A 21860-nucleotide genomic window follows, 5' to 3' on the forward strand; every position below is an offset into this window, starting at 1 on the left:
AGAAAGAGGAACTTATTTGGGAGACGTCCCAAAAAGGAAAAAGATGAACTTATTTCAGGGACGAAGGGAGTATATGGTTAGCTTCTATTGAGATTTTAAATATTTTGAGATTTTGAGATAAATGAACATATCAATAAATTCTTTGAACGTAACAAATATAATTGATGAACATATGACTCTATTTAATTTATTAAAAAAACACGCCACTTTTAAGGATTGAATCCTAGACCAACACGCGTTCATAAAAATTAGTAATTGACAAGTTCATCAAAATGAACTTATATGTTCATTTATCTCAAAATATCAAAATATTTAGAAATCTCAATTGAACCAATTCATATATATATATATATATGAGAGTTCAATGGAGACCACTCCCTTAGATAAAGAATAAAGACCAAATCCTGTGCGTCCATGTCAAGATCGGACAGCTCTAATTATCCCACCAAATCTGCCGTTTTTTTAACTTTGTGATGGATATTATTGACTATTTACTTTTCAAGCTTAATAAAGTGTAACCGATTTCATGGCAATAATATCCTTTTATATTTGGAACATATCTTTATTCCTATCTGTTCCAAACTTTAATGAACGTGTGTATATATATATATATATATATATATATATAGGGGTGGACTACCGTGAGAGCACATTTTAAAATAAGAAATAAGAGCAATTTTTAATGTATGAATTTTATGTAGAACACGTATGAATTTATTGTATAAATGTATGAATTGTGAAAAATAAATTTTTGCTACCTTTGGGATTCGAACTCAGGACCATAAATCCATCTAACAAGATTACGAATCAACCGTAGATCTTGATGATCTAAGGGCTGAAAATGATTATTATTTTATATCTTAAGAAATGTGAGAAGGGCTAAAATAAGAGCATTTCTTAATTATAAATATGCCAATGCTAATGCTGAGTTTGAAAAGTATAGAAAGCTTTATAATGATATTAGAAGCCATGATCAAGATTACTGATGTAGCAGAATCACCATGACCTTACGTGCGCACACATTTATCAAGGTTATATAGGGCAAGAAAAGTTAGAAACAAAAGTAGTAGACTTCAAGAAAATCAAGAATTCATATTTTAATCAAGGGGTTATTATATGTAAATACACGAAATACTATTAATAATTTGGTCTATTTAATTCTACAATTATAGTAAATCCATTTTAAAATCAGATTAATTGCATATAAATTATTGAACTTCCAATAAATTCTCATTTTTTTCCACATGCTTTAAAATCTTTATTAAAATTACTTAACTAATAATTTTTTTCTCATTGCACATTCGCTCATTTTCCCTCTAAATTATAGGCCTGAAATTACGTTGTTTTCATCCAACTGTACAATACGATGTTAGTTCTATTTTTCACACAATGATCATATTTATGCCACATAAGTATATTTATGCCAAACGTACAAGTATATCTATGTCATGTTACCACACAAAAAATAGACGAGTATGCAAAATGAAAAAAAAAAATAATAGTTGAGTAATTTTAATAAATATTTTATAGTTTGTGTGCAAAATGAGAATTTGTTAAAAATTAAATAATTTATATACAATTAACCCTTTAAAATAAAAATACTCAATAAATTAATAGACAAACAGTAAAGAATAGCATCAATACGTATAGCTAGTAGTACGAATTTCTTGATTATCATTAATTAGTTGGAAAGTTGTGTAACTAATCACTTCTCATTTTCCCCACGTGAACATAGTGCTGAACAGGCAAAAACTATTGCAACCAAAACCAAATTACATTCATATGATCATGTGATTAAATCATGAAAAATATGTTATCGTCGGTAAGTTTAGACAATTTTATTTCGAAAACGAACGCAAATAATAATTGGAGAGAGAGTTCATAAAGAAGTTCGAAAAAAAAAAAGATTTTTAGAGCAAAACATAAATTTGATGTCATGAGATAAAGTTGGAAGAGTGAATATGTAACTTTAAAAAATATTACTCCCTCCGTTCCATTACAAATGTCTCATTGCTTTTGGGCACAAAAAATTAAGAAATTTGTAGAAAGTAAATACAGTGGATTGGTGGAAATTATTTAAATATTAGGTATAGACAGATAATATATTGCCAAAAAAATGAGACATTTGTAATGAGACATCCTATTATAGAAAGTGGGAGATTTGTAATGGAAAGGGGGAGTATTAAACAATGAATTATTACTCATAATATATATGTTGTTTAATAATATTAATTTATCGTTTATGTGTTTTGATCAATATAGCGATATTTTAATGATTAATCCGTAGCTAACGAAAGATCAAAAAGATTGATTACATATTATAAAAGATGTATATGGAAAAGATTTAATGTAATATGTAATGAATTAATATATATTTATAAACATATAATATATAATTTAAAAAATTAATTTTAAAATAAAGTATATAATAAAAATAAAATAGACAATTCATATGTTGTGCACACGACCCTTTTTCTATTAGATATACTTGTTGGAGTGGCTGTGGAGTACAACGGTTGTTAGTTAATTAGGTGTGACAATGAATACTTGTTAGGCCGGTGTGTGTACTTGTTCAAAAATAACACAAAACTAAAATGCATACTTTTGTGGCTGGGGTTTGAATAGTTCTTTTTTTTTTTTTTTGAAACGGGGTTTGAATAACTAACTAGTAATTAAGTACTACAAAAAAATAAAAGGGACCACTTTTGATAAATACGCGTGAGTTATGTCTATAATATAATAGCAGGCCAGAGTCGCGCCAATAAGGTGGCCACACTACAAGAAACTAAGGGTTTTAGTCACACATGGGTGTGTGGCTAAAAATATATTTATGTGTCACCTTATCTTTTTATTCACACATAAGTTAAATGTCAACAAGTGTGGGTAAAATTTTGTAAAGAAAGATTTTTATCCACACATATATATATGTGTGGGTAAATCACCAAACATTTACCTACACATATATATGTCACGAATAATATATTTTATGTTTGGGAAAATATATTTATCATAGAATGCAGTGATGATGTGGAAATGACGTGGTATTTACACGTGGAAAATGTTATGTATGGATAAATCATCAAACATTACCCAATGTAAATGATGACGTGGAAAATTGTATGTGTAGGATTTGTTTCCACAAATATTTTTTTTCTTTCGAAAATCCAATTATTTGTAATTTTAGTTAATATTTTATTAATTTGTTTACATATTTTTAAGGATTCTCTTAAAAATAATCACATATTTGTTTCCATACGTATTATTTTTCTTGAAATTTCTATTGTTTTTTTTTTCGAAAATTGTGATTTTTTAAAATATGAGTGGGCTGCTATTTATTATGACAGCCCAAAACTTTAAAATATGAACGGGCTATTCTTTTTTATTATTATTATTATTATTATTATATATATATATGTCTATATATATGTATATTTTTATATTATATTCAATAATTTAACTTAAATTAATTAATTAACTGCATTTTTCGCTCAAGTATATGTTATATTTCGCTCAAGTATGTTAGATAGTTTCGCAAGCGAAACCCAATCGTATAAATAATTTCACTTTATTTTATTTTATATTATTTTTATATTATATTCACTAATTTACTTCAATTAATTAATTGATAAAAATTTATTTTATATCAAATAATTATATCGACTTCGTTAAATATTTCAGTTCAATAATACATTCAAATAAGTATATGTTACATAGTTATCCGACCAAAATCTCACCGTATGATTCATTTTTTTTTTCAAATTTAGTAATTAATTTCAATTAATTAATTCTAGCTTAATTTCATTGACTATAATTAATTCGTTACTCACACATTACTATATTCATTTTGTTATTATTACATTGCATTTAATACTTTATTGTAATACATTCAAATAAAGTATATGTTAAATAGTCTTGCGAGCGAAATCCAATCGTATTATTCATTTTTTTTTCAAATTCACTAATTAATTTCAATACATTGCAAAATGTCATCGTATAATACATTCTTTCTCATTCAAGTATATGTTAAATAGTGTCGCGAGCGAAATCCAATCGTATGAATCTTTTCACTTTATTTTATTTATTTATATATTATATTCACTAATTTAACTTAAATTAATTAATAACTCATAATTTTATAACAAATAGTTATATCGACTTCGTTACATATACTATAGCAGTTCATTGTCTTATTGGCATATCGTGTTTAATTATTTACAATAAAACATTGTATTTCCCTCAAGTATATGTTAAATAGTTTTATATGTTAATTTTATTTTTCAAATTCACTAATTAATTGCAATCAATTAATTCAACTTTATTTCATTGAGTATAATTATTTCGACTTCGTTAATCACACAATAGTGGTTCATTTAGTTATTATCATGTCGATTACAATACTTTATTATAATATATTCAAACAAAGTATTATATTCACGACTGCATTTTGCTGGGCTCGGAAGGTATAAACTGTATGGGTCGAACGGGCAAGAGTCAAGGCATGGCTTGTAAAATTGATATTAGAAAAGCCTTTGACACTCTTAACTGGAGCTTTTTGTTGAATGTCCTCAGAGTTGCTGGTTATCATGCTAGGTTTGTACGGTGGATTGAGGTTATTTTACACTCGGCCAGGATTTCCATCCTTTACAATGGGAAACTTCATGGTTTCTTTAGTTGTTCGCGGGGGGTTCGACAAGGCGATCCCTTGTCACCGATTCTTTTCGGTATTGCAAAGGATGTGTTGAGCGTGCTGATTACTAATTGCGTCAATTCTGGGCATTTTTCGCCAATGAAATTTAGTAGGAGAAAGGAGTTTATCACTCATCTCTTTTACGCTGATGACATTCTGGTGTTTTGCTAGGCCACTATTAGTAATGCGCATACTTTGTGGAAAATTCTGGATTATTATGGCCATTTTTCTGGGCAGATCGTTAGTCAAGAGAAGTCTCAAATCTTCTTTGCGGATCAGGTCGCTACTTCTACTAAACAGGCGATTGAGGGAATTCTACAGTTCGTCCCTAGCAAGCTTCCTTTTATCTATCTCGGAGTCCCGATCTTTAGGGGACGTGCCCGTGCTTCTCATCTTCGCTATATTCAGGATCGCATTCTGCATAAGTTCTCTAGATGGAAGGGTCTTCAGCTATCGATGGCTGGAAGACTCTGCTTGATCCAGTCCGTAATTCAAAGCTCTCTTACGCATTCCATGATGATTTATAAATGGCCTCGCTCGCTTCTCAAGGAGTTGGACTCTTCTTGCCGGAACTTTCTCTGGACCGGAAATGTCAGAACTTTGCCGTCTTGCCCTGTCAAATGGGCGCGCGTCTGTGCCATCAAAGAAGAAGCTGGGCTCGGCATCAGATCTTTCGCTCTGCTCAACAAATGTTTCCTGATGAAAATGGCTTGGAAGTTGATTCAAGGGCATGATTTTGGGTTTGATAGTCTGCATGGTCGTTATCTTGATCGTTTTGGTCGCGGGAAGCCGCTGGTGGCAAGCTCCTCGATTTGGCTTGGTTTAAAAGAAGAAGTCAGAGATATTATTGAGCATACTTACACTCACATTGGCGATGGGATTTCGACATCTTTCTGGCAAGATGACTGGCTCGGATATACTCTTGCTAATAGATGTGGTATCCCGAATTATATTAGCGTGTGGCACTTCACGCAAGCTTTTGTCAACGAGTTTCCTGAAATTATTTGCGATATCTTGCTTCTTCCTTTGGGTGAAGATAAAGATGTCAGATTCTGGAAACCTTCTTTGCATGGGAATGTTGCTCTGGCTTTTAAAAATCATTGTAGCCGTTTTCCTAAGGTGTTTTGGGGTTCGTGGCTGTGGGAGAATTACATACCGGTACGAAGATCGATGGTGTGTTGGAGGCTTTTGCATAACCGCATGCCTACTTATGATCGCTTAATCAGGCAAGGCATGATCATGCCCAATTTTTGCGCTTTATGCTTTGAAGACGCTGAATCTCTTGATCACCTTTTCTGGGAGTGCCAGCGTGTGCAGGAGGTCTGGAGCGTTTTTCTCGAGTGGTTCAACTACAGACGTGGGATGCATGCTTTGGGCATTCATAATTTTCTCGCTGAAGCTTGGAATTATAAGCTTAGCTCTCTCTCTAATAGCTTCTGGAAAGCTGACATTATTACTATCATTTGGGCCATCTGGATGCAAAGAAACAGGTGTATTCATGATAACCAAAGTTTTGAAGCTCGCCGCATTATTCATACGGTCAAGGTGGCCTTCTGTGATATGGATTATAATTTCAAGAAGCTTGGTCATATGGATAATAATTGGCAGGATTATCTTATTCTTCGGGCGATTGGGGTAAAGGCTCGCGTTTCTCCTCCCCCGGCTTTCATTGAGGTGCATTGGTGGCCCCCCACCGCTCCCTGGATTAAAGTGAACACTGATGGTTCTGCGGCGGGAGCGCCGGGGCTTATAGCTGCTGGTGGTGTTTTCCGGGATAGTTTCAATTGTGTTAGAGGCTGCTTTCACTTCAAAGGTGGAATTGGTTTTGCGTTCGAAGCTGAGCTGCTAGCGATCATCTCTTCCCTTCAAATTGCGCAGGCGCGGGGGTGGAAAGATCTTTGGATCGAGGCGGATTCTACTTACGTGGTTAATCTGCTTTAAAAGCGCGCAATGGTTGTTCCTTGGAGGTTTGCTGCGGCCTGGAAAACTATTCTTAAATACCTTCAAAACTTCCGTCTTCAGGTAACCCACATCTATCGCGAAGGGAACACTGTTGCGGACATCATGGCTAATCCGCAGAGGATGGAGGATTGGTGGCCGCACGAAATTGATGAGATTAAGACGGCAGTCCGTCGTGATATGGCTTCTCATAGCCAGATTCGCACGATTCCTTGATGCTTGACGGTGTTTGCTGTTTTTGGAGTTTGGGTTGGGCTGACAACTGCGCTCTTTTTTCAGTTTCCAGGTGCGCTTGGAGCTGGGGCGTGGCTGATCGTCTCTTTGGTGTCTCCGCGAATGGTGCCTTTGTTGCCGTTTGCGTTAGAGCTTTGTTGAGAGCTAGTGGTTCTGGTCGTCGATATGCTAGCTCTTGGAGTGTCTACTCCCCCTTGCATGGTTTCTTTTCTGCGGTGTGTTCTTGTTGGTTGGTTTGGTCTGCTTTGGAAGCTTGGTCCTTAGAGCTGCATGGGTCGTGGATCGCTGTTGCTCCCATGCAGATGGTCGAGGGGCATCTCTTTGGTGTCCGTCTCCTTTTTGTTTCGTTTTTCTCGTCTTCGTCTTGGCTCTGTGTCTTGTTGTTCATTTTTGGCTCGTGCTTTTTCTGTGTTTGGGAGCCGAGCAGCTTAGGGGTGATGGTTAGGCCGGAACCTTTGAAGCTGTCTCACTTCCGCTCCCACGCAGTTTCTTTTAGACGAGTACTCTTTTTCCCTTTTAAGGATTTTCCCTCACGGGTTTGCCTTAAAAGGGTTTTAACGAGCACTACTAAAAATCAAAATAGGGATAACGGTTCATGCATAACGGTTTTGGTCAAAAACCGTTATGTATGAGCGCACTTTTGAATATACATAACGGTTTTATGGATCTCTGTTATGTATGTACTGTTATCTAAATGTATTTATAACAGTATCAAATTAAGCGTTACATAATAGCGTTATCTATTTATGATATATATAACAGTGCTACTAAACCGTTAACCCAATCGTTATGTATGAGCATGGATTCAACAACGGTTGTTTCAGTGTTAAGAATACCGTTATGTATGAGCGTAATTTATAACGGTAGTTGTAATCGTTATTCCCTACTGTTATCTATGATTTTTTTTTTTTAATTTTTAAAAATAAAATTATTCTTCTAAAAACTAAATATAACCCTCCCGCCACCTTTTCGCTCCAAATCCCAAACCTTTCTTTCTAAATTAATTTCACCCAAATCACCCTCTTCAAAAAAAAAAATTCACCCAAATCACCAAATCATCTTCTTCCTTAGAATCAATCCCCCCCCCCCCCGCCTTCGCCCGCTCCGTCCCTTCTGCCTGCCACCGCGCGCCGCTCTCGCTTCAGCCGTGCGCCCCCTGCCACCCCTCCTTGCAGAGACTGCACCGCACAGTCGCGCATAGGGCTGAGCCCCTGCCTGGCCTTTCCAGTCGCCCCAGGGTCCAGCCGCGCCCCCAGCCTCCCCCATAGTTCAGACGGCCACCGCGAGCTGGCCTCGCCAGCCGGAGTCCGATTTCTCCGATTCTCTCTGGTAAAATTTTCCTCAATCTCTCGATTTAGATATATTGTCATCTAAAAATTAGTTTCTAGGGTTTGTTGTCATCTAAATTCGTCCAGTTTATTTGAACCGAATTCGTCAAGTTTATTTGAACTAAATTCGTCTAGTTTATTTGAATTTATGAAAGTTTTCCTCAATCTGCATTTACCTTGTTGCTTTAACATTTTTACTCTTCCAAGTCAGTGTGTATGCATGCATTTAATCAGATTTTATTTGCCTATTTTAGCTTGATATTGTGATTTATTAGCCTCATGGGTTGCACCAGTGTGGTCTGACTGATTTTGGGATTTGATTTAACCTTATTTCTCGTATGAACTATGTAGCATTTAACAGTTGTGAAATTAAGGTTAGGTTTTCCGCTTCTGCTGCTCAACCAGTTCTCATTTTTTGTGTGTGCTGATAACAGATATGTTTGTGTTTATCTAGTCTGTAGATGATAGGAAAGGGGCAGTTGCTTGATCTTCGAAGGCCATTCCTTCTGGAAACTTGATTAATGGTTTTCAGGATAAGCTGAGCTGCTTTGGTTTATTTAAATTGAAGTGAATTACTTGAGATTATGCAATTAGCATATTGTTTATTTCTCTTTTAACTATGTCATTGTAAGGATCTTTCTTTTGCTTCATTCCCTTTCAAGTGTTTGGTGAGCATAATAACTAATTATATTTCAGTGGAATTTTAAACTGCTCCCTACTCCTCACATATTTTTTTCTAGATCTATGAATGTTTATTCTTCGTTGGCAGACAAGGAAGCCTTACACGATTACTAAGCAGCGGGAACGATGGACTGAAGAGGAGCACAATAGGTTTCTAGAAGCTCTCAAGCTATATGGCCATGCTTGGCAGCGAATAGAAGGTCTCTATTTTCTTACTTTACCTAATAGGAATAGAAGGTCTCTATTTTCTTACTTTACCTAATAGATCTAATCCTGCAAATTGGTTCAGGTTGATTACATGCTTCCTTGCGTAATCATTTCCACATTGTTATTTGTATCTGAGATTAATATGTATTACTAATAATTCCTTTTATGAGATTTATTTTTCAGTGTATTTTCTTTTGATTTTGGAGTTGTCCTTGCTCTTGTTTTTGTTTTGTATCTGGTGTTGGCACAGAACATATAGGAACCAAGACTACTGTGCAGATAAGAAGTCATGCACAGAAGTTTATCACAAAGGTCAATTCTATTGCCTTCTTTTTCTATCTTTTCTATGATATATTTCCCCTTCCTAGTTTCTTGATCTCATGCTTGAAATTAGGTGAGTGGACGGCCACCGGGAGTCGGCCTCGTCCAGCTGGAGCTAAATTAGTGTCCAAGTTCTCCGATTCACTCTGGTAAATTTTTCCTGAACCTTTCAATTTACATACGTTGTCATCTAAATTAGTGTTCAACATTTCTTAGTGTGTGAATTTGTTAATTTTTGTTAATTTCTTAGGGTTCAATGATGGACGAAAAGTTAATGAGATTAGTTGAGTCTTGTATACAATGTATGTGTGTTTTGAATTTAGTTTGATGAAATTGATTGAGTATATGAGTGTTTATATATACTGGAAGCATGCTAGTTTTGATTTAGAGTTTATGAATGACAATTGTTGGACTGGAATCCTGTGCTGTTTTACAGCTGATTAAAGCTTATGTTTCGATGAGTTTTCGTGGCTTGATGGCATTGAAATTTTAGTATGTGTATCTATGATATGTCTACTTTGTCTCTGCAAAATTTCATGTATATTGGATGATGTTTGCTATTTTTAAGATATTTGGGAAAAATGATGACAGAAACTGTCAACTGTTGGTAGGCTTCACCAAAACATTTATATCTCTTAAACCATGAGGGATTTTGTATCACCGTTTTTTTTTAAACGAAAATAGACTAAAATACCTTTCTAAAAAAATAAGTCTTATATTTTTATGACCTCTGAAACAGATCAGTTTATTCATTCAAAAAAGCTCTGTTTTGCTGTCATATTTTTTCAACAGTAAAAGTATCTGAGTTTCATAGTCTATTAGGTAGATCATATAAACGAATTTCCTTTTGAAAATTTTACCAAATCTTCTTGGATATCTTTGGTATAGGCTGATTAAGTTTGATGAATTTTTGTAAAGGTTTGCTTTGTTTTCAGATGGCCTAAACAATATTGGCAGAAACTGTCAATTTTTGACAGCCTGCACTAAAGGAGTAATATCTCTAAAACCTTTAATCTTTTTGGTTAACTATCACTTTTGGAGTAAACTACACTTCATGAAGTTTTTGAAATAAAATGGTATGAAATTTTATGTTAATTGAGTTTGTTGTTATGAATTTTTGAAGATGGCACAAAAACAGCACACTTTCTAGATAACAACTTGATCATATTATACACACTTTAACTAAGTATGGAAAATGTTGTCAAGACATGAATGTGTTAGCTTTATTAATGTTGGAGGTTATGATCGTGCATATGTGTATGTATGATTTTCTAAGTCTCGAATTTTGTGGATGATACAATATGGTTGATTGTTTATGTGATTAAATGGTGTGAATTGTGAGAGTTATGATTAATGCAGCTACCTACCGCGATGAGTTAAAGGAAATTGCTCCCTATACTCTTTTGAAGTGCTCGAGTGACGCTACAACCTTGGTATGACAAGCACATTATTTCATTATCAAGTTTCAAGAATTGATCAGTTTGATATGATTCTGTGCAACTGAAATGCTTTGATTCTTGAATATGATGATGTGCACAACCCTACACTAGTCTAATGATAAATACAATGTCTCCTCTTTTTCTGTCTTGTGCTAATTGCTGCATAATCTGCAGAGAATTAGAGTCCAAGTAAGGAGTGTGTACATTGCAGGTAGAAGCCATCAAAAGGCCTTTACTTTTATGCATATAGGATCAGAATCACCAACCTATCCGATCGCCCGGTGCAACTTCTTAGACGTCATTGGATCATAACTGATGCTAATGGAAGAACTGAGACAGTCCAGTTAAGCTTCCAGTCTCCCACCTTCTACCCCTCAGTACTTCAATAGACTCGATTCTGTATCTGTTTTAATTTGAGGTATTATGCTTCACTTTCTCTATTGAGCATGTCGACTGGCAGAATGGTGAGACGCGTCTATTAGAAATGTGTTATGGTCCAAAAATATGGGAATGTGAAGATAGAATGTCTTATTTTCCCATTGTATATTGTGATGTTTAGATATATATTTGCTTCATTATTTGCAGGAAGGTGACTATGAGATGAAGCACATAGATGAAGCACATTTGGAGATGATATTAGTGTAGAGATTATCCAACTCATATGCAGCTTCTAGTTGTAGAGATTATGATGTTATTTAGATATATTTGACACTTTGATTATGGATGGATAAAGTTATTTGGATGATTAAATATTTATATATGTTTTGGTTGTGGAATATGTTGTGTTTGATGATATTGTATATTGTATAATTTATATTTAAATTCTGCATTTAAAAATACATAACGGAAATAATCGTTATGTAAAATACAAAAAAACGTTATGTATAACAACAACAAAGTATAAGAGAGACATTTTATAACGAAAAAAATAAGTTTTATAACGATGAAAACCGTTATATATAGTTACAATACATAACGGAAAAAATAAGTTTTATAACGGTGAAAATCGTTATGTATAGTTACAATACGTAACAAAAAAAATACATTTTATAACAGATTTTATTGTTATGTATTACATTCATGCAAAACGGTAATTAACCGTTATGTAAAATATACAAAATCGTTATGTATAGTTACAATACATAACGGAAAAAATACATTTTATAACAGATTTTACCGTTACGTATTACAATCATACACAACGGTATTTCATGTGTTATGTATCATTATAGTGCCATTATATATACATAGTATAGATAACGGTATATTACCGTTATGTATGAGCGCCCTCATACATAACGCCACTATATACAACGCTTGTTTTGGTACATAGATAACGGAAAATTACCGTTATGTATGAGCGTTTTTTTTAGTAGTGGAGACTCGGTCCTTAGTTTGCTCTCTTGTGCTCTCAAGGGTTCTTGGTTGCTTTTTTTCTTTTTCTTCTTTTCAATAAAATCCTATTTAATAATAATAATATATTCAAACAAAGTATATGTTACAAAGTTTTCCAATCAAAATCCAATCGTTTGATTCAATTTTTTTAGTTTTCTTATCATTACTCACACTGTAGTAGTTCATTTTCTTATTATTATATCACGTTTAATAAAGTAAATATTTATTTTATAACAAATAGTTGAATCGACTTGTTATACATAGTCTTGCGAGCGAAATACATTCATATCAACTATTTAACCTCATTTTATTATACTTTTCCTCAAAATCACTAATTTAATTTAAAATAATTAATAAATATTTATTTTATAGCGAATAGATGAATCGACTTGTTATACATAGTCTTGCGAGCAAAATACATTCATATCAACCATTTCGCCTCATTTTATTATATTTTTCCTCAAAATCACTAATTTAACTTGAAATAATTAATAAATATTTATTGTATAACAAATAGTTGGATCGACTTGTTATACATAGTCTTGCGAGCGAAATACATTCATATTTCACCTCATTCTATTATTTTTTCCTCAAACTCATGAATTTAACATAAATTAATTAATAAATATTTATTTTATAACGAATAATTGAATCGACTTTTTAAACATAGTCTTGCGAGCGAAATATATTCATGTGAACCATTTCACCTCATTTTATTATATTTTTCCTCAAATTCACTAATTTAACTTAAATTAATTAATAACAAATAATTGAATCGAGTTGTTAAACATAGTTTTGCGAGCGAAATATATTCATATGAACCATTTCACCTCATTTTATTACATTTTTCCTCAAATTCACTAATTTAACTTAAATTAATTAATAAATCTTTATTTTATAACGAATAACTAAATCGACTTCGTTACATAGTCTTGCAAGCGAAATATATTCATATGAACCATATGAATCATTTCACCTCATTGTATTATTTACAATAATACATAATTTTTCATTCAAGTCTTTGTTAAATAGTCTTGCGAGCGAAATATATTCGTATGATCGTATCAATCATTTTTTCTTCTTTCTCATATTCACTAATTTACTTCAATTAATTAATACTTTATTATAAGAGTTGAAATAATATAATGTATATGTTATTTAAATTATTCGCTCGATGTCCAATCGCATGAATCATTTTATTATCAATTCTAACTAAGGATTTAAGTTGTTGCCACTATCAGACAAGGTGGCAAAGTATCATTTACATTTTATAGAGGTCTCAAGTTCAAATCTCTCAAACATCTTTTTCCTTATTTTGATTTTTTTAAAACAATCTTCAAAATGTTTTTTGCACATGAAAGTCGGAAAAAAGAAATAATTATCGAAATTAAAATAACTTTACCCTTATTTTGATTTTTTTTACAAAAACGACTTCTAAATATTATTTTGGGTGAATTTTTTTTTAAATAATATCAAAAAATAAAATATATGTAGAAACAAATCAATTACTATTATTTATAGGAGAACTATAATCTCTAAATTAGTGGAACAAATCTAGGATTATTTTTAGGAGAATTAGAATCTTTAAAATAATGAAAACAAATCTATGATTATTTTTAGGAGATTTAGAATCTCTAAATTAGTGGAAACATATCTAGGATTATTTTTAGGATAATTAGAATCTCTAAATTAGTGGAAACAAATATTGAATTATTTTTTGAAGAAAATCCAAATTAGTGAAATAAAAAATATTAACAAAATTTTCGAAACAAATAAAAAAATTCCGACAAAAAAATATAACATAAATTTCGAATAACAAAAATTAATTTCAAAAAAAAAAAAATCGAAAAAAAAAATCCGAAACAAGAAAAAAATTAATATCTGCAAAGAAATATAGGATTATTTATACAACAATTCATAAATCAGTGGAAAAAAGAATAATTAAAAAAAATAAAAATAAAATTTAAATAAAATATAATTTTAGAAAAAAATTGGCAGAAAAAAAATGGAAATTTAGGTAAAATAAAATTTTAAATAAAATATATTTATGATGAGATGTTGAGAAATTTAAGGAAAGTATATTTTAAAAGAAAAATAAAAAAAATGAATTTTTTTTTTAAAATAAAATATAATTTTCGAAAAAAAAAATGGCAAAAAAAATATGAAAATTTAGGTAAAATAATAATGTAAATAAAATATATTTAGGATAAGATTAAAAGTAGTCGAGAAATTTAAGGAAAGAATATTTTAAAAGAAAAATAAAAAATCGAAAAAAAATAATTTTCGAAAAAAAAATTGGCAAAAAAAAAAACAGAAATTTAGGTAAAATAAAAATGTAAATAAAATATATTTAGGATAAGATTAAAAGTAGTTGAGAAATATAAGGAAAATATATTTTAGTAAAACCATAAATTAGCAAAAAAAAATCGGCTCAATCGAAAAATCCTAAAAAAATCGATTTGCACCTAGCTGTTCCAAAATCATTTTTGATAAAATTAATACTAATATACTCATTTTGGTTAGATGCGAGTGAATCTTTTTGCAAAATCTGAAAAAAAAAAAAAAAAAAAAAGTGGACAGATGGCAACATATGCGATAATGGACATAAGATGACCTTCAAGGCGGTGAGCCGGCTAGGTCACTCAAAATATTTCATGACATTTAGCATTATTTAATTATAAATTTAATTTGTCTTTTAGCTGGTGACCCTCTATCAGGGTCACGGTTGCGGGTTGTCTAAGAGAGAGAAGTTGACATTTTATTAAGGGAAAAGAAAATAGGAAAATAAAAACTTAACAAAAAAATTCTTAAAAGCACAATGGCGTTGACTAAAAGTTGAGCTTCATTGAAACTGGAATGAGATTTAGCATACCACATTTTATGTCCTATTTGGTGTCCCATTTTTAATTTTATTTATTTTCTTATATATATTTTTTTGATTTCAACTTTGTATATTTTAGTTTAATTTTGTGATTATTAACAAGAGTTTATTCCATCAACTTAGGGTATATAATTATTTCCTATCGTTTAATTTCACGTTTTAATGCTAATAATAGGTTGATAAATTCAAAGTCACGATATATAGTTTTTTAAAAAATTATATTTTTGAAATAAAAAATAAGTATAATTTATTGTATTAATAAAATTTATTTTTATAAAAAATATTTTAAAATAATAAATATAAGAATCAGACATAGTGACACATATAAAATTATGGAACACTGAATCTCATCTCATTAAAATTATACTGCCAAAAATTCAATGGAAAAAAACACATATTTAGAAAGAAAAAAAAATACTCATTTATTACAACGAAAATGATAAGAAACAACCATAACAAAACAGACAAACATCATAAGCCCGAAAAACCTGGAAAAGCTACCTCCCCACAAAGCCCAGCAAAAAAGAAAAGCGCAGAAAACCCAAAACGAAACATGCTCACCAAACCCAACGGACCGGGACTTGCCAGAACCCAAACCCCAGCGCACCAGGGGAACAAATACATTAGAACAAGTAGAAAGCATAGTGTTAAATTATTTTGATCTCGAAAATGACTAAACCTCAAATGGGTCGACTAGCAACCCAACAATATGGGGTTTCAAAACCTTTTCGGGATTAGTATATCCATCTTCATTGTTCTTGTAAGTAACATCGACTAAGCGTCCACAGTTGAGGATGCGTGTAAGAATATCCCTAGATTTATAACAAGACGGCCTTAGACACTCCTCGTTGCATTCCTTCCACGCATTCCTAGACATTTCCCAAAATTTTGCAATAGCCTCTTCTTTTGTCACACCATTTTCCCTCATGTAGCAGTCAATGCCTGTAGCAACTTGACCTCTCTCCTTCTCAATCTAAACACATCAGAAATATAGAAAAATTATTGCTCAATTAATCAAATGCTACATGGTCGTGAAATTAATTAATTAATCATCTCTGTTAATTTCTATATTCGTACCTTATAACTAGCTGCGTCATCAACGAGTCGGCCTATTTCGAGTTGGGCAACAATTATTTTAGGTTTCTTACTTATCCACTCGAAGTCTTCGTGTCGAGCAGATTCTATTCCCAGAAGAGAAGAGGTGGGAAGATAACAGCAGGTGCTGGTAATGAGACCATTCTTTAGGTATTCCTTAAAATCTGGAATGTATCCCTCTATGAACCACTTCGCCTCCACATGGTAGCACCTCACCAATTCCTTTAGCTATATATATGGATATCAAATCAAATTTTGTAAGACAAAAATGTCATTTAGAATATTGAATGACGACTATCTCAGATACTGTAACAGAAGAAGTTCTTTAAAACTAAAATTGATGGAATCATATTTTGCGTTTTACTACGTCTCAAGACCATAAAATGAGCTTAATTACAATTTTATGCGTCGAAAAAATGAGGTGTTGGATCATTATTTATCTAATCTAATGTACTTTATAGTTAAATATAGTGAAGTTATGTAATTCCCAAGCATGGAAGACCATCAAGTGTTAACTCTAGCTGACAACAAGAATAGTAGATAATGTCATATGCAAATTGATAATAGAGGTTCTTAATTAATAGTTAAAAAAAATTTACAATCAAAGTAAACGCACCCTACAGAGTTAATTAAGGCATACGAATCATACTGCTTCTATGGAATAGTATGCTGCGTAGGATCGTCCTTCCTTTGCTAATTCTTCCTCGAATTGCTCGTAAATTTGCAAAATAGCTTTGTAGAGAGGTCTCATGTACTCAGGGAGTCGACCAATTTCTCCACCATCCCACCTGTACTTGTAAGCATGAAATTAATTAATTTTATCATAAGTTGTAAACTAAGTTTATATTATTAGTTACATTTGATCAAAATTCTTTGAATTAATTATTTACCTCTCTATCGCCTCTGTGAAAACATCGAGTTCCTCGATTGTGGCATAAGCATCATATGTGTCGTCTATTACAGAGTTCATAGCAATGGTCTGGGTGAGCATGATACGAGCACGACAATATTGTGGTTCATGATACATTCCCACAGCCCAAAAGAAGCATTCCACCACTCTATCTCTTGCATAAGGATATTTCGAGATAAGACCTAATTCTTTCCACCACCTATATAACAATCAAGATTATTTCTTAGTATTATAGTATACTACACAAGAATGAGAATACTTATTTAAATTGAGAGTGTGAGATCTAGTTTACTCCAATCATTCAATCGCTAAATTTACGGTGAATGCATCACCTCAATAGATGGATGCGGTACGTGGGAAATCGAATTCCATGAGGGACAAACTTTCCATATACACATCTGCATAGAATATATATTTGCCTTTTTTTTTGTTTAAAATGATACCTTGAGACTTGCCGGAGCTCCTCTTTGTGTAGCATTTGCAATATGTTATAGTCTAATTTGGCGAACTCGATTAGGGTTTCGTTTTTGTGCTCTTCCTCTTCATAGATGGAGATGAAACTGTGCGCTTCAACTCGAGGAAATCCCAAATGCAAGGGCTGCACGAGGGCATGGACAACTTGTTGCTTGAGGGGTGATCCGAGGCTTGGCGTCATGGATTTGAGAGTGGCTGTAGTAAAAGCAAGCGCGTCGTCTAATATGGTTTCTCCGCTTGTTCTCAGATATGAAGCTTCATACAAACTCAGCATGCCCTTTGGGTCGCTCTTAATGCCCTCTTGGAATTTCCCTTTCACGTCCATCCATTTACTAAATATTTCTGTCTCATAAAACACACTCTTAATTAGTGGTACCTATATTTTTTTATTTCGTATTCTATAAGGTGAAAATATATGACAAAGTATTATCAAATCAATGCTCCATAATAATATTATCATGAATTGAAGTGAAAGAGGGAAAAAAGACTTCGCGCGATTTTTTTTTTCATCTTGCTCAGAGAAAAATATACATCCCTTTTAATTAGTAAACGCAGGCGAAAGTTATAATTTATACCAGTAGATATAGGGTGGCCGTGCTGCCTGAATAATCGAAAATGGAGAGCAACAGTGTACAAATCATAGGCTTCATCATCCTTATAATTCATATTGAGATGGAAAAATTGTTGCAATTTTTGTTCAATCTCGTTTTCAAAGTGATAGGAGACGCCTAGGCGCTCAAGTGTGTCGATCAGATTCATGCTGTCTATCATTTTGGCTTCTGGAGCTGTTAGCAGACTTCTAGCAACATTTTTTAATATTTCAACTTGTTTGGAATACTTTTCCTTCACCTGCAATTCCAAATAATTACAACGCCACAATCGCAATATTTTTTTTTTTTTAGCAGAAAAAGGATGAAAATTCATAAAACCGGTACCATGGCAGTACCAAAAAAGTACAGAAGGAGGAGAGACGAAAGAGAAAGAAAAAACAGTAAATACGCAATCTCAATAATATTTAGTGGTAAAAAACAGGTTCAAAATACACTCCTAATATATCAGGAAATACGTACATTTATCTTGCCGACAATTAACTCTTTTAATTTTTCATTAATAGCCATAATAAATTTCAGTCTTCAGCGATTTTATTAATTCTATCGCAATCTTTTTATAATTTATATCAATTTCTTTTAAAAAAACTTCTTTGAAAAGCAATGAAGTATAGTATCCTTAATTATGCTGAATATTAATATCCACGTACATATACACTTGCTTTTTTAAGGCGAAACAATAGGTCCTTCAACAGGGCACGTCACAATTCAATGGTCGAAAGAAAGCTCCGATTATAAAATTATACTTCAACCGTCGACCATTTCTTATATCATAATGACATGTTTTAAGAAATTGATAGAATGTGTTGTGAGTGAATAAGGATCCCACCTTATTATTTGAGAAAAACTTACAAAAAATGTAATGAATCAAAAAATGATGAATGAACCAAAATAATAAAATTGAGTCAAGAATTGGTGAAAGGAGAGAGTACAAGTTACACTACAAAAAAATATATCGGCCACCGACGGAAAAATAATCCGTTGGTAATCACCGACGGAACAGCGACGGAATTCCGACGAAGTTATTTTCAAAATTTTACCGACGAAATAGCGACGAAATTATTAGCGACGGAAAATAATCCGTCGTTAAATATTATTTATTATTTTTCATTTATTTTTTTATTATTTTTTAAAATTACCGACGAAAATTGCGACGGAATTATTAGCGACCGTCGCTAAATATATATATATATATATATATATATATATATATATTAAAAATATATATTTTTTTCGTAAAAAAATAGCGACAGAAAATATTCCGTCGCTAAATATAATTTATTTATTTTTTTAAAATTTTTAAATTTTTTGTTATTTTTATTTTTTTAAAAATATTATTAATTTTTTTTAATTAATATTCTAATTTTTTCTTATTTTTAAATTATTGAGAATATTTTAAATTTATTGTTATTTTCAACAATAATATATATATTTTTTAACTAATTATTTTAAATTCGATCGTATATTTAGCGTCATTCTTTCGTCGGCACCACAAGTCTTAGATATGACTTCAGCATATTCTAAGGTCATGAATAAATGATATTGTATATTAAAATAGAGTTTAAATGAATTAATAGGTGATAGTTACTCCCTCCGTCCCGCCCAAGATGCTACATATTCCTTTTTGGGCCGTCCCAACGAAGATGCTACATTTCTATATTTGGCAAAATAAGGAATTTTAAACACTTAATTAACACTAATTAAGTATTTATTTATTACATTCTTTCTCCTACTTTATCACTTTATTACCTTCTCTTTCTTACTTTATCACTTTATTACTTTCTCTCTCCTACTTTATCACTTTATTATTACACACTTAAAATATTAATCTACAACTCCTTAAATCCCGTGCCGAAAAGCTAATGTAGCGTCTTGGCCGGGACGGAGGGAGTATATCAATAATACGCGTGTTTTGTACTGGTGACCACTCGAAAAGAACTTCAAGGTTAAGCGTGCTTGAATTAGAGCACAACTAAGATGGATGACCCACTGGGAAGTTCGTATTAACGTATGCAATTAAGTTCAAAATACATTAGAAATACCAAAATACTTGTGGAGAATAAAGCTAGATTGATAAAAATAAAAAAATAGCGACGGAATTCATTTCCGTCGCTAATACCGACAGAATTTTCCGTCGCTGATTTCAGCCGACATCTGCGTCGTCGTGTGCTTACCCACGGACGGTCCGTCGGTAATTTGCGACGGAAATGAATTCCGTCGCTATTTTTTTTACCGACCACTTTTACTGCGACATACGACGGCCGTCGTTGATCCGTCGGTAAACGAAATTAGCGACGGAAAATTTCGTCGCTAATCGCGCAGTTTCTTGTAGTGAATTAGTTAAAAGCTTGGAATAGGTGGAACCGTGGGACACAAATGATACTGGGGTATATTCGATCATTAACCCTTAATCTATGAGTACGCGTTATTTTGATAATAATAATAATAATAATAATAATAATAATAATAATAATAATAATAATAATAATAATAATAATAATAATAATAATGAAAAACATAAATATTAGGTTATTCCAACACTTTTTGAATAACAAAATATTTTCCCAATGTTTAAGATCTTCTCCAAAAATGTCTCTTATCTTTCAAACGACAAAATTTTTGGCACTTAACGTTTGGATAGTGTCACAAAAATATTTAAAACAAAATTTATCTTGAAAAATTAATGTTTTGCCAATTTGAAAAATCTCCTTCTTGAAAGTTGGTAGGTGAAGTGAAAAAAAATAAAAAACAGAACATATATACCTCGGAGTCGGAAATGTGATTAATGAAGTGATCACCCCACAAGCTGGGGGAGAAATTTGTCTCAGGACGATGATAGAAACTGTTAGAGTTTAGAGCCGCCATTTATGTATGTCTGCAAATCCCAAAGAAGAAGACAAGAGGTGGTTTAGATCTCGATGGCGGCAGCGGGAGCAGATGCAAAAATAGAAACTAATTAGTTTGTGGTGTTATTAATTAGAGAATAAACCACACGTATATGTAGGCACGGGTTCGTCAAATAATTTATACTACTAATACTATATAGAAGAAGTATTAATATAATATCCAAAATATATTAGCACAACAAACGATTAATGTAATAAATGCATCAATGTAAAACAATCCCTGGCTTAATGATTTTATAGGAAACGAAGGGGGGCTATCATCTCTTTAAAAGACCTCATCAGAGTATAAGAGAGTATGACGTTAACATCTATATGCATGTGTAGGCCAGCATTTTGTACACATCAAATAAAATAAAATTTACAATACATCCAATCTACCTAATCAAATATATATTCAATCAAAATGGTCCAAGTTTTGCAAATCATACCTAATTAATTTTTTTTTGTTTTTTGTTTTGGTTGCGTGACTTGCGTCGCAAATCAACCTAATTCTTCAAACATTAATTAATAAAATGAATTAAATTCGGTATTTAACCTTCCATATCAGCAAACATAAATTATAAAATTAATACTAATATACTCATTTTAGATGCGAGTGAATCTTTTACAAAATCTGAAAATAAATAAAAAAAGTGGACAGATGGCAACATATGCGATAATGGACAGAAGATGACCTTCAAGGCGGTGAGCCGGCTGGGTCACTCAAATTTCATGACATTTAGCATTATTTAATTA

General features: G+C 32.2%; 1 protein-coding gene and 1 long non-coding RNA gene across 2 annotated transcripts; one reads left to right on the plus strand and one right to left on the minus strand.

The window, feature by feature from the left end:
* Positions 1-9600: 9600 nt before the first annotated feature.
* LOC130991951 (uncharacterized) lies at positions 9601-11632 on the plus strand. The gene is made up of 3 exons (XR_009091205.1): positions 9601-10850; positions 11031-11199; positions 11442-11632. It is a non-coding gene; the product is annotated as an uncharacterized LOC130991951 (long non-coding RNA).
* Positions 11633-15529: 3897 nt separating this feature from the next.
* On the minus strand, positions 15530-21431 carry LOC130991809 (germacrene A synthase-like). Its single transcript, XM_057916215.1, has 7 exons — positions 20983-21431; positions 18187-18460; positions 17581-17953; positions 17118-17336; positions 16877-17015; positions 16210-16455; positions 15530-16105 (listed from the first exon to the last, which is right to left on the minus strand). Exons 1-7 carry the CDS (start codon positions 21082-21084, stop codon positions 15806-15808), a joined length of 1653 nt encoding a protein of 550 aa, XP_057772198.1. The 5' UTR covers positions 21085-21431; the 3' UTR covers positions 15530-15805.
* Between the last annotated feature and the right edge of the window lie 429 nt (positions 21432-21860).

The sequence above is a fragment of the Salvia miltiorrhiza genome, chromosome 7 (genome assembly GCF_028751815.1).
Source record: "Salvia miltiorrhiza cultivar Shanhuang (shh) chromosome 7, IMPLAD_Smil_shh, whole genome shotgun sequence".
In the NCBI taxonomy this organism is placed as follows: Eukaryota; Viridiplantae; Streptophyta; class Magnoliopsida; order Lamiales; family Lamiaceae; genus Salvia; species Salvia miltiorrhiza.

What these genes read in the sequence shown, in the direction of transcription:
- LOC130991809 (XM_057916215.1), bottom strand. Translation starts at nt 21,084, where the DNA reads ATGGCGGCTCTAAACTCTAACAGTTTCTATCATCGTCCTGAGACAAAT. An exon ending in ATCACATTTCCGACTCCGAG is followed by an intron (nt 18,461 to 20,982) that starts GTATATATGTTC and finishes TTGGAATTGCAG; the next exon opens with GTGAAGGAAAAGTATTCCAA. An exon ending in GAGCTCCGGCAAGTCTCAAG is followed by an intron (nt 17,337 to 17,580) that starts GTATCATTTTAA and finishes ATTGTTATATAG; the next exon opens with GTGGTGGAAAGAATTAGGTC.